The sequence below is a fragment of the Oncorhynchus masou genome, chromosome 6 (assembly GCF_036934945.1).
Source record: "Oncorhynchus masou masou isolate Uvic2021 chromosome 6, UVic_Omas_1.1, whole genome shotgun sequence".
Taxonomy (NCBI): domain Eukaryota; kingdom Metazoa; phylum Chordata; class Actinopteri; order Salmoniformes; family Salmonidae; genus Oncorhynchus; species Oncorhynchus masou.
In genome coordinates, this window is record NC_088217.1 from 3733448 (window position 1) to 3752176 (window position 18729).

At 43.7% G+C, this 18729-nt stretch overlaps 1 protein-coding gene across 8 annotated transcripts in view; it reads left to right on the forward strand.

Annotated features, from left to right (window-relative positions):
• The first annotated feature begins 462 nt into the window (after positions 1–462).
• LOC135541280 (monoacylglycerol lipase ABHD6-like) overlaps positions 463–18729 on the forward strand; it is a 50504-nt gene continuing 32237 nt past the window's right edge. For 7 of the 8 annotated variants that reach the window (XR_010455953.1, XR_010455951.1, XR_010455954.1 and 4 more), the window contains exons 1-2: positions 463–706; positions 8745–8883. Coding sequence is in view for 2 of the 8 variants with exons in the window: in XM_064967398.1 (XP_064823470.1) it covers positions 8765–8883 (119 nt within the window). In the remaining 6 variants the exon portion in view is untranslated. Of the gene's footprint in view, positions 712–8744; positions 8884–18729 lie in introns of all 8 variants that reach the window. The other variant, XM_064967399.1, reaches the window with a different exon arrangement.

Below are 18729 nucleotides of genomic sequence, written 5' to 3' on the forward strand. Positions count from 1 at the left end.
CACTGGAATTGTGATATAGTGAATTATAAGTGAAATAATCTGTCTGTAAACAATTGTTGGAAAAATGACTTTTGTCATGCAAAAGTAGATGTCCTAACTGACTTGCCAAAACTATAGTTTGTTAACAAGAAATCTGTGGAGTGGTTGAAAAATGAGTTTTAATGACTCCAACCTAAGTGTATGTAAACTTCCGACTTCAACTGTAAATGCATCAACACACAATGAAATGCACTTTTTAGGTTGAAATGATAGGAAAGATATCAATTATGACTTGAACATGAATATTAAAATATAAGTAGGTGTCTGGGATACTACATAATTTAAATAAACATTCACAAATACATTTCCCCCGTATTTAAATTGTATCTGTGTTTGAGACAGTGCATTAGTGTCACTGGCTTTGGCTGTTCTCCCACGTTTCTGACGCCCCTCTTCGGTCAAGCACTTACATAAATGTGGATCTGACTCCCTCTCTATTGGTCGATCTTCCTTTTCCTTGACTTGATGTCGGCAGTCATTTTATGAAACGTTGTTACATATCTCAGTGAACATTGCTTCATGACATCTCTAGGTGAAGAGTCAGTTGATGGAAATGTAGGCTTTCGGTGAAGATTACTCGGGTATTTTCATAGAAAGACTGCAGGAAGAGAAGAGAGGGAGCGAGCGAGAGGAGTGTTTCATTGTAACAACCGAAGTCTTGCCTACAGTACGGTAACAGAACTGATTGTAGCCATTAATTGCATGCATTTAATACTGTGTAGCCAGATTATATCGCCGGCCAGGAAAAACGAGCCTATTCACCTGAAAGTTAACATTTTAAAGATGGCCGATTAGCTTACTGATAACCATATTAGTGAGTAAAGGATATTAGTGAGATCTATTATGACGATCATGGTTGTTTTTCTGGCTATTGGCTATTTTCCGGCACCTGATCTGATTGTTATGTGTGTGTGTGTCTGATGTGTAAAAAAAACAGGAAGTAACATAATTCTTTTGTTTCAATAGTTTTTATTGGGAAATGGTGAGGCTGTGCATACGTAATAATTTCATAAGTGTGTCCTGCAACATGAGTCGACAGTCCCTATGCAGAACAATGGACAGTTGACACCCCTAGGGGATTGGGTGAATACACTGCACAGCACAGTGTCCTGAATGGTGAATGACTGCAGTTTCCAATTAATGGTCTGCTCAGAGCTGACCCTTTTACATAACTAAACTCAAATGGCACTCTTACATGGTGTGTGTGTATATGTGTGTGTGTGTGTGTGTGTGTGTGTGGAAAATGACTAGGGTGGACTGAAATTTAGGTTCAGGACTGTTGCTGCCACCATGGACTGTATAAGCTAGGCTTTAAAAAATATATATATATTTAACGAGGCAAGTCAGTTAAGAACAAATTCATATTTTCAATGACAGCCTAGGAACAGTGGGTTAACTGCCTGTTCAGGGGCAGAATGACAGATTTGTACCTTGTCAGCTCGGGGGTTTGAACTTGCGGTTACTAGTCCAACACTCTAACCACTAGGCTACCCTGCCGCCCCAGGGAAGCTAGGTTCAGAACTGTTGCTGCCACCATGGACTGTAAGCTAGGTTCAGAACTGTTGCTGCCACCATGGACTGTAAGCTAGGTTCAGGACTGTTGCTGCCACCATGGACTGTGAGCTAGGTTAAGGACTGTAAACTAGGTTCAGAACTGTAAGCTAGGTTCAGGACTGTTGCTGCCACCATGGACTGTAAGCTAGGTTCAGGACTGTTGCTGCCACCATGGACTGTGAGCTAGGTTAAGGACTGTAAACTAGGTTCAGAACTGTAAGCTAGGTTCAGGACTGTTGCTGCCACCATGGACTGTAAGCTAGGTTCAGGACTGTTGCTGCCACCATGGACTGTGAGCTAGGTTAAGGACTGTAAACTAGGTTTAGAACTGTAAGCTAGGTTCAGGACTGTTGCTGCCACCATGGACTGTAAGCTAGGTTCAGGACTGTGAGCTAGGTTAAGGACTGTAAACTAGGTTCAGAACTGTAAGCTAGGTTCAGGACTGTTGCTGCCACCATGGACTGTAAGCTAGGTTCAGGACTGTTGCTGCCACCATGGACTGTGAGCTAGGTTCAGGACTGTAAGCTAGGTTCAGGACTGTAAGCTAGGTTCAGGACTGTTGCTGCCACCATGGACTGTAAGCTAGGTTCAGAACTGTTGCTGCCACCATGGACTGTAAGCTAGGTTCAGGACTGTTGCTGCCACCATGGACTGTGAGCTAGGTTAAGGACTGTAAACTAGGTTCAGAACTGTAAGCTAGGTTCAGGACTGTTGCTGCCACCATGGACTGTAAGCTAGGTTCAGGACTGTTGCTGCCACCATGGACTGTGAGCTAGGTTAAGGACTGTAAACTAGGTTCAGAACTGTAAGCTAGGTTCAGGACTGTTGCTGCCACCATGGACTGTAAGCTAGGTTCAGGACTGTTGCTGCCACCATGGACTGTGAGCTAGGTTAAGGACTGTAAACTAGGTTTAGAACTGTAAGCTAGGTTCAGGACTGTTGCTGCCACCATGGACTGTAAGCTAGGTTCAGGACTGTTGCTGCCACCATGGACTGTGAGCTAGGTTAAGGACTGTAAACTAGGTTCAGAACTGTAAGCTAGGTTCAGGACTGTTGCTGCCACCATGGACTGTAAGCTAGGTTCAGGACTGTTGCTGCCACCATGGACTGTGAGCTAGGTTAAGGACTGTAAACTAGGTTCAGAACTGTAAGCTAGGTTCAGGACTGTTGCTGCCACCATGGACTGTAAGCTAGGTTCAGGACTGTTGCTGCCACCATGGACTGTGAGCTAGGTTAAGGACTTTAAACTAGGTTCAGAACTGTAAGCTAGGTTCAGGACTGTTGCTGCCACCATGGACTGTAAGCTAGGTTCAGGACTGTTGCTGCCACCATGGACTGTAAGCTAGGTTCAGGACTGTTGCTGCCACCATGGACTGTGAGCTAGGTTAAAGACTGTAAACTAGGTTCAGAACTGTAAGCTAGGTTCAGGACTGTTGCTGCCACCATGGACTGTAAGCTAGGTTCAGGACTGTAAGCTAGGTTCAGGACTGTTGCTGCCACCATGGACTGTAAACTAGGTTCAGGACTGTTGCTGCCACCATGGACTGTAAACTAGGCTCAGGACTGTTGCTGCCACCATGGACTGTAAGCTAGGTTCAAAACTGTTGCTGCTACCATGGACTGTAAGCTAGGTTCAGATCTGTTGCTGCCACCGTGGACTGTAAACAGGGTTCAGGACTGTTGCTGTCACCGTGGACTGTAAGCTAGGTTCAGGACTGTTGCTGCCACCATGGACTGTAAGCTAGATTCAGAACTGTTGCTGCCACCATGGACTGTGAGCTAGGTTCAGGACTGTACGCTAGGTTCAGGACTGTAAGCTAGGTTCAGGAGTGTTGCTGCCACCATGGAGTGTAAGCTAGATTCAGGACTGTAAGCTAGTTTCAGGACTGTTGCTGCCACCATGGACTGTAAGCTAGGTTCAGGACTGTTGCTGCCACCATGGACTGTAAGCTAGGTTCAGGACTGTTGCTGCCACCATGGACTGTAAGCTAGGTTCAGGACTGTTGCTGCCACCATGGACTGTAAGCTAGGTTCAGGACTGTTGCTGCCACCATGGACTGTAAGCTAGGTTCAGAACTGTTGCTGCCACCATGGACTGTAAGCTAGGTTCAGGACTGTAAGCTACGTTCAGGACTGTTGCTGCCACCATGGAGTGTAAACTAGGCTCAGGACTGTTGCTGCCACCATGGACTGTAAGCTAGGTTCAAAACTGTTGCTGCTACCATGGACTGTAAGCTAGGTTCAGATCTGTTGCTGCCACCGTGGACTGTAAACAGGGTTCAGGACTGTTGCTGTCACCGTGGACTGTAAGCTAGGTTCAGGACTGTTGCTGCCACCATGGACTGTAAGCTAGATTCAGAACTGTTGCTGCCACCATGGACTGTGAGCTAGGTTCAGGACTGTACGCTAGGTTCAGGACTGTAAGCTAGGTTCAGGACTGTTGCTGCCACCATGGAGTGTAAGCTAGATTCAGGACTGTAAGCTAGTTTCAGGACTGTTTCTGCCACCTTGTACTGTAAGCTAGGTTCAGGACTGTTGCTGCCACCATGGACTGTAAGCTAGGTTCAGGACTGTTGCTGCCACCATGGACTGTGAGCTAGGTTCAGGACTGTACGCTAGGTTCAGGACTGTAAGCTAGGTTCAGGACTGTTGCTGCCACCATGGAGTGTAAGCTAGATTCAGGACTGTAAGCTAGTTTCAGGACTGTTTCTGCCACCTTGTACTGTAAGCTAGGTTCAGGACTGTTGCTGCCACCATGGACTGTAAGCTAGGTTCAGGACTGTTGCTGCCACCATGGACTGTAAGCTAGGTTCAGGACTGTTGCTGCCACCATGGACTGTAAGCTAGGTTCAGGACTGTTGCTGCCACCATGGACTGTAAGCTAGGTTCAGGACTGTTGCTGCCACCATGGACTGTAAGCTAGGTTCAGAACTGTTGCTGCCACCATGGACTGTAAGCTAGGTTCAGGACTGTAAGCTACGTTCAGGACTGTTGCTGCCACCATGGAGTGTAAACTAGGCTCAGGACTGTTGCTGCCACCATGGACTGTAAGCTAGGTTCAAAACTGTTGCTGCTACCATGGACTGTAAGCTAGGTTCAGATCTGTTGCTGCCACCGTGGACTGTAAACAGGGTTCAGGACTGTTGCTGTCACCGTGGACTGTAAGCTAGGTTCAGGACTGTTGCTGCCACCATGGACTGTAAGCTAGATTCAGAACTGTTGCTGCCACCATGGACTGTGAGCTAGGTTCAGGACTGTACGCTAGGTTCAGGACTGTAAGCTAGGTTCAGGACTGTTGCTGCCACCATGGAGTGTAAGCTAGATTCAGGACTGTAAGCTAGTTTCAGGACTGTTTCTGCCACCTTGTACTGTAAGCTAGGTTCAGGACTGTTGCTGCCACCATGGACTGTAAGCTAGGTTCAGGACTGTTGCTGCCACCATGGACTGTAAGCTAGGTTCAGGACTGTTGCTTCCACCATGGACTGTAAGCTAGGTTCAGGACTGTTGCTGCCACCATGGACTGTAAGCTAGGTTCAGAACTGTTGCTGCCACCATGGACTGTAAGCTAGGTTCAGGACTGTAAGCTACGTTCAGGACTGTTGCTGCCACCATGGAGTGTAAGCTAGATTCAGAACTGTTGCTGCCACCGTGGACTGTAAGCTAGGTTCAGGACTGTAAGCTAGGTTCAGGACTGTTGCTGCCACCATGGACTGTAAGCTAGGTTCAGAACTGTTGCTGCAACCATGGACTGTCAGCGAGGTTCAGAACTGTTGCTGCCACCATGGACTGTAAGCTAGGTTCAGGACTGTAAGCTACGTTCAGGACTGTTGCTGCCACCATGGAGTGTAAGCTAGATTCAGAACTGTTGCTGCCACCATGGACTGTAAGCTAGGTTCAGAACTGTAAGCTAGGTTCAGGACTGTTGCTGCCACCATGGACTGTAAGCTAGGTTCAGAACTGTTGCTGCCGCGATGGACTGTAAGCTAGGTTCAGGACTGTTGCTGCCACCATGGACTGTAAGCTAGGTTCAGGACTGTAATCTAGGTTCAGGACTGTTGCTGCCACCATAGACTGTAAACTAGGTTCATGACTGTAAGCTAGGTTCAGGACTGTTGCTGCCACCATGGACTGTAAGCTAGGTTCAGAACTGTTGCTGCCACCATGGAGTGTAAGCTAGGTTCAGGACTGTAAGCTTGGTTCAGGACTGTAAGCTTGGTTCAGGACTGTAAGCTAGGTTCAGGACTGTAAGCTAGGTTCAGGACTGTTGCTGCCACCATGGACTGTAAGCTAGGTTCAGAACTGTTGCTGCCACCGTGGACTGTAAGCTAGGTTCAGGACTGTAAGCTAGGTTCAGAACTGTAAGCTAGGTCCAGGACTGTTGCTGCCACCATGGACTGTAAGCTAGGTTCAGGACTGTAAGCTAGGTTCAGGACTGTTGCTGCCACCATGGAGTGTAAGCTAGGTTCAGGACTGTAAGCTTGGTTCAGGACTGTAAGCTTGGTTCAGGACTGTAAGCTAGGTTCAGGACTGTAAGCTAGGTTCAGGACTGTTGCTGCCACCATGGACTGTAAGCTAGGTTCAGAACTGTTGCTGCCACCGTGGACTGTAAGCTAGGTTCAGGACTGTAAGCTTGGTTCAGGACTGTAAGCTTGGTTCAGGACTGTAAGCTAGGTTCAGGACTGTAAGCTAGGTTCAGGACTGTTGCTGCCACCATGGACTGTAAGCTAGGTTCAGAACTGTTGCTGCCACCGTGGACTGTAAGCTAGGTTCAGGACTGTAAGCTAGGTTCAGAACTGTAAGCTAGGTCCAGGACTGTTGCTGCCACCATGGACTGTAAGCTAGGTTCAGGACTGTAAGCTAGGTTCAGGACTGTTGCTGCCACCATGGAGTGTAAGCTAGGTTCAGGACTGTAAGCTTGGTTCAGGACTGTAAGCTTGGTTCAGGACTGTAAGCTAGGTTCAGGACTGTAAGCTAGGTTCAGGACTGTTGCTGCCACCATGGACTGTAAGCTAGGTTCAGAACTGTTGCTGCAACCATGGACTGTAAGCGAGGTTCAGGACTGTTGCTGCCACCATGGAATGTAAGCTAGGTTCAGGACTGTTGCTGCCACCATGGACTGTGAGCTAGATTCAGAACTGTTGCTGCCACCATGGACTGTGAGCTAGGTTCAGGACTGCAAGCTAGGTTCAGGACTGTTGCTGCCACCGTGGAATGTAAGCTAGGTTCAGAACTGTTGCTGCCACCATGGACTGTAAGCTAGGTTCAAAACTGTTGCTGCCACCATGGACTGTAAGCTAGGTTCAGGACTGTTGCTGCCACCATAGACTGTAAGCGAGGTTCAGGACTGTTGCTGCTACCATGGACTGTAAGCTAGGTTCAGAACTGTTGATGCCAACATGGACTGTAAGCTAGGTTCAGGACTGTTGCTGCTACCATGGACTGTAAGCTAGGTTCAGGACTGTAAGCTAGGTTCAGGACTGTTGCTGCCACCATGGGCTGTAAGCTAGGTTCAAAACTGTTGCTGCCACCATGGACTGTAAGCTAGGTTCAGGACTGTAAGCTAGGTTCAGAACTGTTGCTGCCACCATGGACTGTAAGCTAGGTTCAAAACTGTTGCTGCCACCATGGACTGTAAGCTAGGTTCAGGACTGTTGCTGCCACCATAGACTGTAAGCGAGGTTCAGGACTGTTGCTGCTACCATGGACTGTAAGCTAGGTTCAGAACTGTTGATGCCAACATGGACTGTAAGCTAGGTTCAGGTCTGTTGCTGCCACTTAATTGGCTCATGTTACAGGTGTTAATATGTTTAACAGGCGCATGTTGCAGGTGTTAATATGTTTAACTGGCTCATGTTGCAGGTATTAACCTTTCTAGCACAGGCGGAACCCCTCGACAACATTCCGCTGAAAAGGCTGCACGTGAAATTCAAAAATATTCTTTAGAAATATGTAACTTTCACACATTAACAAGTCCAGCCAAAGATAGGAGTCACAAAAAGCAGTAATATAGATAAAATGAATCACTAACCTTTGATGATCTTCATCAGATGACACTCATAGGACATCATGTTACACAATACATGTATGTTTTGTTCGATAATGTGCATATTTATATCCAAAAATCTCAGTTTACATTGGCGCGTTACGTGCAGTAATGTTTTGATTCCAAAACATCCCCTGAATACTCATAATAAACATTGATAAAAGAAACTAGTGTTATTCACAGAATTAAAGATAGACTTCTAATTAATGCAACCGCTGTGTCAGATTTTTTTTTTTTACTTTACGGAAAAAGCATAATCTGAGTACGGCGCTCAGAACCCAAAACAGCCAGAGGAATATCCGCCATTTTGGAATCAACAAAGTTAGAAACAACACCATAAATATTCACTTACCTTTGATCTTCATCAGAAGGCACTCCCATGAATCCCAGTTCGAGAATGAATGACTGATTTGTTCCATAAAGTGCCATCATTTATGTCCAAATAGCCACTTGTTGTTAGCGTGTTCAGCCCAGTAATCCATCTTCATGAGGCGCGAGCATTTCATCCAAACAAAAACTCTAAAAGTTCCGATAGTCTTTTAGAAACATGTCAAACGATGTATGGAATCAATCATTAGGATGTTTTTAACATAAAACATCAATGTTCCAACCGGACAATTCCTTTGTCTTCAGAAAGGCACTGGAATGAGAGGTAACTCTGTCGGGAGTACGCGTCATGAGACCAAGGCTTTCTGCCAGACCACTGACTCAGAGGTCTCATGAGCAGAATCCTCATTCAAGTTTCAAAGACGGTCAACATCTAGTGGAAGCCCTCGGAAGTGCAACCTCATCCATATCTCAATGTGTATTTGGTAGGCCAAGCCAACTACAAACCTCAATGTCCCACTTTGTGGTTGGATTTTTCTCAGGTTTTCACCTGCCATATGAGTTCTGTTATACTCACAGACATCCATTCAAACAGTTTTAGAAACTTCAGTGTTTTCTATCCAATAATAATATGCATATATTAGCATCTGGGACAGAGTAGGAGGCAGTTCACTCTGGGCACACTATTCATCCAAAAGTGAAAATGCTGCCCTCTATCCCAAAAAGGTTAATATGTTTAACTGGCTCATGTTGCAGGTGTTAATAACTGTGTTGTTTGCAGGGAACTGCAGCGCTACAGCCATGGATGTCGACGTGGTGAACATGTTTGTCCTGGCGGGAGGAACTCTAGTCATCCCTATCCTGGCCTTCTTTGCCTCATTCTACATGTGGCCTGCTGCTATCATCCATGTCTACAACTGGTAAGGGAGTGAAAATAGTTTGGCCGGCCCTTTAGCAAAATCTATATTACCTAAACCCTCTAAAAAAATTAACAAGTGACCCCTATACCCAAAATGAAACAAAGTGGATAGCAGAGATATGCCATTTTAGAAACCGTTCTTCATCCTGTAAGCATTGCATGACAACGCAGGAATTTTGATAGAGCACAGGGTTGCGGGCGAGAAGGTTGTGGGTTCGCAGACCACTGTGGACAAGAATAGGGGTGGAAAGATAGAATTTACTGTATAAGCATTGCATCGGAATCTAAACTCAGCAAAAAAAGAAACGTCCTCTAACTGTCAACTGCATTTATTTTCAGTAAACTTAACATGTGTAAATATTTGTATGAACATAACAAGATTCAACAACTGAGACATAAACTGAACAAGTTCCACAGACGTGACTTGCAGAAATTGAATAATTTGTCCCTGAATAAAGGGGGGGTGTCAAAATCAAAAGTAACAGTCGGTATCTGGTGTGGCCACCAGCTGCATTAAGTACTGCAGTGCATCTCCTCCTTATGGACTACACCAGGTTTGCCAGTTCTTGCTGTGAGATGTTACCCCACGCTTCCACCAGGCACCTGCAGGTTCCCAGACATTTCTAGGGGGAATGGCCCTAGCCCTCACCCTCCGATCCAACAGGTCCCAGACAATTCTTGGTGGAATGGCTCTCGAGTACTGCTGTCTACTCCTGTGGTTTAACCCAACGAGTCAAGGTCACAAGTGTTTCCCTAAAAGCTGTCTGGGTTTAAACATCTTCTATTGTACAGAAAGTGAATAGCTTTATCAATTAATAGTGATAGTAATAGATGGATTTTTTTTGTCTCCTCGACTATAGAAGGTTGTACCTCCTGAATGTCAAAGAAATGAAACAATTAAATCCCTATATGCTTTGGAGTCACCTCTTTCCCAAACAGTTAGTTTGTATCATAAAGCGTTGCGGATCAAACTGCTGTTATAGATCACTTTAATTCATCAGTATCATTCTCTTATGAATCTTAAGCTAACGAGTGGTTAGGCCTGTCTTTACTAAAGGAAGGCCTATGGAACATAGCCTTCATAGGCCGGTCATACCCACTCCATTCCAGTCCTGGTTTTAACTCAACAGCCCTTCACTGACACGGAGGTAGGCTATTTAAAGAGTGCATGGTGGATGGAGGAATTGACCTACAAATCTATTGATATAGCAGCCTGTAGCCTAATTTCCTCTGTCGAACAGGCCTTGCTCTTATTTCTTAAATGGGAAGAAATAGGCTCCAACACAGTCATCTTGTTGTTAGTGATTAAAATGAAGACGGTGAAATCGGTTATGCCTGCTGGAATGTGTCTTTCAGCTCCATGAGCTGTCCATTTCTGATTGATTGTGACCGTGACTGCTGCTTCAAGTTTCAGCATCACAGTGTAAGTTAGCAGAATCTGGCTTATTGTGAGGTCAATAACTCTGATAAATACATCACGGGCAAGAAACATATTGTTTTTAACAATATTCTATGATAGCTTGCTACTACTATCAAAGTTGACCTCCGGTCCTCCTTCTCACCTTCGCACTCTTCTGCTCAAACCGAACAGACCGTATAGGCTAGGGTGCATTTTATAGAGGAGGCCTAATAAAATGAACATAACGAAGAAGCATTTGACTCTCCTCCTGATCCGCCTCTGTAGGCCTACACAGCACAGCCATTGGTTGGTTAGAGAGCACACAACAACAATTTTGATCAGCAAGAGCAGAGCAGGCCGGGGCTCAGGGTTGGAATATCCATTGCGGTGTGTAATGCAGCCAAGGGCAGCTGCCACACCGGCAGTCACTAGTCATGAAGGTAGTCAAATTCCACATGTAGTCACAGTAATTACGCTTCTCTAAGCTCTGACGCTGCTGATGGTCATTAGTCGCCTACTAAACGTGTTAACTGCCTGGTACTCAGCACTCGATTGTCCCTCTAACCACTCTGACATCAATGCAAATGGAATGGAAAATCGAATCAAACACTTCATGAGAGCTCATGTTGTGCAACATTTCTATAGGCTATGCAATTGCGTGAGAAAACAGAGTGATGGCCTCTACTAAAAAGAGGAGGATCCCATCAGCTTTCTATAGACTTGGTCTTTCCTAATATTAAGCACATTGCTTATCTTTACAACAGGAGTATAGCCTACCTGGCTGGCATTAAAATGAATCTCGGGAAAAGTCGTCCTCTATTCGCTATGTAAGTTCATAGATGACATGTTTTTCCGCTGTCCCTGTTTCGAGACACATATAATTTAGTATATGTAAAGACAAGATTAAATCAAGAATAGTTTGATGGGTGACTATTAGCTTATCACTTGTGAATTATATACTATCACTTCGAGGCATTATCAAGTGAATGAGAGACTAATGAAGTGTGTACAGCCTGCGCAAAAAAACAAAGCAGAGCTTTTCAAGCAACTTTTTTCAAATTACCATTAGTCTCGTCATGCAGCCTTACAGTGTATTATACATCTAAACATATATCCCAACGTTTGTATCACAACTAAAGTTATATGAATTACTCTAAATTACTCTAAATTAAGCATCTAGGAGGACCTGTTTCTTTGTTGACCTCTCAACACAGAATAGCCATGTGACACTCCCTCAAATCGGTTGGAGAAAATATATTTTCTTTTTTAATTCAGCTTTTTTTCAATTGTATTCTTCATACTATAAAATATAAGCTAAATCTAGTCTGCTAAATGAACTAGTGTAGCCTACAGCCATTTGGCATAGCCAGATCAGGACCTAACATAAGGACACCGGAGTATGTTAATCTGTCCTTCTAAAATAAACTAAATGTTCTTCATATCATGTTTCTTTAGACCTGTCTAAAATAAATAATGGATTTATTGTGATGGTGTAGGTAGACTATATTACATGGATTTATTGTGATGGTGTAGGTAGACTATATTACATGGATTTATTGTGATGGTGTAGGTAGACTATATTACATGGATTTATTGTGATGGTGTAGGTAGACTATATTACATGGATTTATTGTGATGGTGTAGGTAGACTATATTACATGGATTTATTGTGATTGTGTAGACTATTACATGGATTTATTGTGATGGTGTAGGTAGACTATATTACATGGATTTATTGTGATGGTGTAGGTAGACTATATTACATGGATTTATTGTGATGGTGTAGGTAGACTATATTACATGGATTTATTGTGATGGTGTAGGTAGACTATATTACATGGATTTATTGTGATGGTGTAGGTAGACTATATTACATGGATTTATTGTGATGGTGTAGGTAGACTATATTACATGGATTTATTGTGATGGTGTAGGTAGACTATATTACATGGATTTATTGTGATGGTGTAGGTAGACTATATTACATGGATTTATTGTGATGGTGTAGGTAGACTATATTACATGGATTTATTGTGATGGTGTAGGTAGACTATATTACATGGATTTATTGTGATGGTGTAGGTAGACTATATTACATGGATTTATTGTGATGGTGTAGGTAGACTATATTACATGGATTTATTGTGATGGTGTAGGTAGACTATATTACATGGATTTATTGTGATGGTGTAGGTAGACTATATTACATGGATTTATTGTGATGGTGTAGGTAGACTATATTACATGGATTTATTGTGATGGTGTAGGTAGACTATATTACATGGATTTATTGTGATGGTGTAGGTAGACTATATTACATGGATTTATTGTGATGGTGTAGGTAGACTATATTACATGGATTTATTGTGATGGTGTGTGTAGACTATTACATGGATTTATTGTGATGGTGTAGGTAGGCTATATTACATGGATTTATTGTGATGGTGTAGGTAGACTATATTACATGGATTTATTGTGATGGTGTAGGTAGGCTATATTACATGGATTTATTGTGATGGTGTAGGTAGACTATATTACATGGATTTATTGTGATGGTGTAGGTAGACTATATTACGTGGATTTATTGTGATGGTGTAGGTAGACTATATTACGTGGATTTATTGTGATGGTGTAGGTAGAATATATTACATGGATTTATTGTGATGGTGTAGGTAGGCTATATTACATGGATTTATTGTGATGGTGTTGGTAGACTATATTACATGGATTTATTGTGATGGTGTTTGTAGACTATATTACATGGATTTATTGTGATGGTGTAGGTAGACTATATTACATGGATTTATTGTGATGGTGTTTGTAGACTATATTACATGGATTTATTGTGATGGTGTTGGTAGACTATATTACATGGATTTATTGTGATGGTGTCTGTAGACTATATTACATGGATTTATTGTGATGGTGTCGGTAGAATATATTATATGGATTTATTGTGATGGTGTAGGTAGACTATATTACATGGATTTATTGTGATGGTGTAGGTAGACTATATTACATGGATTTATTGTGATGGTGTAGGTAGACTATATTACATGGATTTATTGTGATGGTGTAGGTAGACTATATTACATGGATTTATTGTGATGGTGTAGGTAGACTATATTACATGGATTTATTGTGATGGTGTAGGTAGACTATATTACATGGATTTATTGTGATGGTGTAGGTAGACTATATTACATGGATTTATTGTGATGGTGTAGGTAGACTATATTACATGGATTTATTGTGATGGTGTAGGTAGACTATATTACATGGATTTATTGTGATGGTGTAGGTAGGCTATATTACATGGATTTATTGTGATGGTGTAGGTAGGCTATATTACATGGATTTATTGTGATGGTGTAGGTAGGCTATATTACATGGATTTATTGTGATGGTGTAGGTAGGCTATATTACATGGATTTATTGTGATGGTGTAGGTAGACTATATTACGTGGATTTATTGTGATGGTGTAGGTAGACTATATTACGTGGATTTATTGTGATGGTGTGTGTAGACTATATTACGTGGATTTATTGTGATGGTGTAGGTAGAATATATTACATGGATTTATTGTGATGGTGTAGGTAGGCTATATTACATGGATTTATTGTGATGGTGTTTGTAGACTATATTACATGGATTTATTGTGATGGTGTAGGTAGACTATATTACATGGATTTATTGTGATGGTGTTTGTAGACTATATTACATGGATTTATTGTGATGGTGTTGGTAGACTATATTACATGGATTTATTGTGATGGTGTTTGTAGACTATATTACATGGATTTATTGTGATGGTGTTTGTAGAATATATTATATGGATTTATTGTGATGGTGTAGGTAGACTATATTACATGGATTTATTGTGATGGTGTAGGTAGACTATATTACATGGATTTAATGTGATGGTGGAGGTAGGCTATATTACATGGATGTATTAGAATATAAATGTATGCATTAGTGGCTGGTAGGATATGTGGAAGCCAGGAGATGCTGAATGTGTTTGTTAATTAACGGACAATTTCCGTGAGACCAACAGTTATTTGCAGTACAATCACTGGCTGACGAAATGTCATGACCGCCACAGCCCTAATGCAGCCTGGTTTCATTTACACCATCCCAGCAGCTATCTTCAAATATAACTTTGCTCTGTGCTTCTCCCAGCGTGTCCTTCGTAGCCTATAGCCCATAGATTATTTGATGGAGACCACACTAAATATCCTATAGGCGTACTTGATATTGCTCGCCCAGCGGAGAATCAGAGACGAGGTGTGACATCGTTTATTAGTCTATATATCCCCAACTAATTCGGCAGCGTAGCCTAGTGGTCGGAGCATTGGACTAGTCACCGAAAGGTTGCAAGTTCAAATCCCCGAGCTGACAAGATACAAATCTGTCGTTCTGCCCCTGAACAGGCAGTTAACCCACTGTTCCTAGGCCGTCATTGAAAATAAGAATTTGTTCTTAACTGACTTGCCTAGTTAAAGGTCAAATAAATTAAATAAATTCTAAAACACTGAGAAATATTTACATTTCATCAGTTAGAAATGACATAACCCTCCCCTTGGACGTGATTAACGAAATACTAAACCGTCCCCTTGACTGAAATTGAAACACTTTTATGACCCTCCCCCATTTTCCACCTCCCCATTATGTAAATTTAGATCCATCCATAACATTCTGATTCTGTACACAATGACCGTTGTCTTTTCTTCCTATTTTAGTTGTTGTTATAGTACTTTACCCAGGGGTGGAATTGGGGCGGGGGAGGACAGATTTCCTAAACTGAAGTCCTTTTGACATTGGTGGAATTTTATGTGTTTGTTTCATAGAATTTGGGGATTTTTACATTGGGGAGTTACCATAGTGATTTGTTTCCTATTTCTACCCTTGACAATACTCAACCATTACCTTTGCCTCATTTCTAATCTAGTGGAGTAAAGGCCACCCAGAGCATGGAGCAACACAGTATTATCTGAAGGCAATACAAAGGAGTACAGATGCCGTATCTTAATTTGATCCTCCTTGTAGAAATGCAAGATTGTACTGTGTTTGAGGTTTTAAAAGGTGGCAGGTGCTTTGGGCCAGTAACTGAAAGGTTGCTGGATCGAATCCCCGATCTGTTCTGCCCCTGAACAAGGCAGTTAACCCACTGTTCCCCGGTAGGCCGTCACTGTAAATAAGAATTTGTTCTTAACTGACTTGCCTAGTTAAATAAAGGTTACATTAAAAATAATGATCTTAAAGTTTGTAATTTCCACTTCTACATTTCTGACTTGATTTGACGAAAATTGTATCAACTCCTACAAAAATGTCCATTCATTATAATTCACATTTCCTGTTCCTGCAGGATTATTTTCCTGTTTTGTAAAAATGGGTCAAATTAAGTTAGGGCATCTGTTCAGTAGAATTACCTTCTGCAACCTGACCTGTGGACTGACTAGATAGAACAGAGTGGCCCCACTAGCTGTCCTGTCCGTCATGATCTCGTCAGTAAGGCTGCTGTGGGGACTTGGCTGTGGCTGGGAGTGTTGTGTTGAATCACTCATCCAAGGTCAATAGTACAGTCTTAGATGAACATTGTTCACACATAAACCACACAGACACACACACACACACACACATTTTCCTTAAGTCAGTCTATCCCGGGGGAAGCAGAGTCACCAGAGCTATTTTCATATTGCAGTAGCTTAGTGGGCAGCGGTCAAACTCCACTGTCTTTCTGTGTTGTGTCCTCCTCTGTAAGGATAGAGAGAAAGAAAGAGGTAGCAGGGTTTGGGGGGCTGGGGACTATTTATTGCCAATGTTTAATCTGCAAAGCCTTTCAAAGTCAGAGTAGCTTTGAGTAGATCACATATGATCAGATTTAATCTTATGGGTTCACTCCATTACCCTGAACCATTGCGTGATGGGTTCACTCCATTACCCTGGACCATTGCGTGGTGGTTTCACTCCATTACCCTGGACCATTGCGTGGTGGTTTCACTCCATTACCCTGGACCATTGCGTGGTGGTTTCACTCCATTACCCTGGACCATTGCGTGGTGGTTTCACTCCATTACCCTGGACCATTGCGTGGTGGTTTCACTCCATTACCCTGGACCATTGCGTGGTGGTTTCACTCCATTACCCTGGACCATTGCGTGGTGGTTTCACTCTATTACCCTGGACCATCGCGGGATGTTTCCCTCTATTACCCTGGACCATCGCGGGATGGTTTCACTCCATTACCCTGGACCATTGCGGGATGGTTTCACTCCATTACCCTGGACCATTGCGTGGTGGTTTCACTCCATTACCCTGGACCATTGCGTGGTGGTTTCACTCCATTACCCTGGACCATTGCGTGATGGTTTCACTCCATTACCCTGGACCATTGCGTGATGGTTTCACTCCATTACCCTGGGACATTACGTGATTGTTTCACTCCATTACCCTGGGCCATTGCGTGATGGTTTCACTCCATTACCCTGGGCCATTGCGTGATGGTTTCACTCCATCACCCTGGGCCATTGCGTGATGGTTTCACTCCATTACCCTGGGCCATTGCGTGATGGTTTCACTCCATTACCCTGGGCCATTGCATGATGGTTTCACTCCATTACCCTGGACCATTGCATGATGGTTTCACTCCATTACCCTGGACCATTGCGTGATGGTTTCACTCCATTACCCTGGGACATTGTTTGATGGTTTCACTCCATTACCCTGAAACATTGCGTGATGGTTTCACTCCATTACCCTGGACCATTACGTGATGGTTTCACATACTCAGTCTGCTTTCACATTGAAGAGGCCCCAATTCAGTTTTGTCCTCTGCTGCTGACATATCTCCTAGGCACTCTTCTTCTCCTTTGTCAATCAAGTTCACTTGTTGTCCATTCTCTGAGAGTGATGTCTGGGGCGCAGACCTCTCACTGACCTGCTGACTCATGCTTTACAGCAGAGCCCTTCTTCTTTCAGGCTCTTTCCAAATGTCCACTCTGAACTCCTTATAACGGCCCACTCCCCAGGGATACTCCACAAGCCCTTTATGTCCACTCTGAACTCCTTATAACGGCCCACTCCCCAGGCATACTCCACAAGCCCTTTATGTTCACTCTGAACTCCTTATAACGGCCCACTCCCCAGGGATACTCCACAAGCCCTTTATGTCCACTCTGAACTCCTTATAACGGCCCACTCCCCAGGGATACTCCACAAGCCCTTTATGTCCACTCTGAACTCCTTATAACGGCCCACTCCCCAGGGATACTCCACAAGCCCTTTATGTCCACTCTGAACTCCTTATAACGGCCCACTCCCCAGGCATACTCCACAAGCCCTTTATGTTCACTCTGAACTCCTTATAACGGCCCACTCCCCAGGGATACTCCACAAGCCCTTTATGTCCACTCTGAACTCCTTATAACGGCCCACTCCCCAGGGATACTCCACAAGCCCTTTATGTCCACTCTGAACTCCTTATAACGGCCCACTCCCCAGGGATACTCCACAAGCCCTTTATGTCCACTCTGAACTCCTTATAACGGCCCACTCCCCAGGCATACTCCACAAGCCCTTTATGTTCACTCTGAACTCCTTATAACGGCCCACTCCCCAGGGATACTCCACAAGCCCTTTATGTCCACTCTGAACTCCTTATAACGGCCCACTCCCCAGGGATACTCCACAAGCCCTTTATGTCCACTCTGAACTCCTTATAACGGCCCACTCCCCAGGGATACTCCACAAGCCCTTTATGTCCACTCTGAACTCCTTATAACGGCCCACTCCCCAGGGATACTCCACAAGCCCTTTATGTCCACTCTGAACTCCTTATAACGGCCCACTCCCCAGGGATACTCCACAAGCCCTTTATGTCCACTCTGAACTCCTTATAACGGCCCACTCCCCAGGGATACTCCACAAGCCCTTTATGTCCACTCTGAACTCCTTATAACGGCCCACTCCCCAGGCATACTCCACAAGCCCTTTATGTCCACTCTGAACTCCTTATAACGGCCCACTCCCCAGGGATACTCCACAAGCCCTTTATGTCCACTCTGAACTCCTTATAACGGCCCACTCCCCAGGCATACTCCACAAGCCCTTTATGTTCACTCTGAACTCCTTATAACGGCCCACTCCCCAGGGATACTCCACAAGCCCTTTATGTCCATTGTTGGGGGGGGGGGGATACTGCCTTTCTACTAGTTTTCCTGTTTCTGCCTTTCTACTAGTTTTCCTGTTTCTGCCTTTCTGCTAGTTTTCCTGTTTCTGCCTTTCTGTTAGTTTTCCTGTTTTTGACTTTCTGCTAGTTTTCCTGTTAGTTTTCCTGTTTCTGCCTTTCTACTAGTTTTCCTGTTTCTGCCTTTCTGCTAGTTTTCCTGTTTCTGCCTTTCTGCTAGTTTTCCTGTTTCTGCCTTTCTACTAGTTTTCCTGTTTCTGCC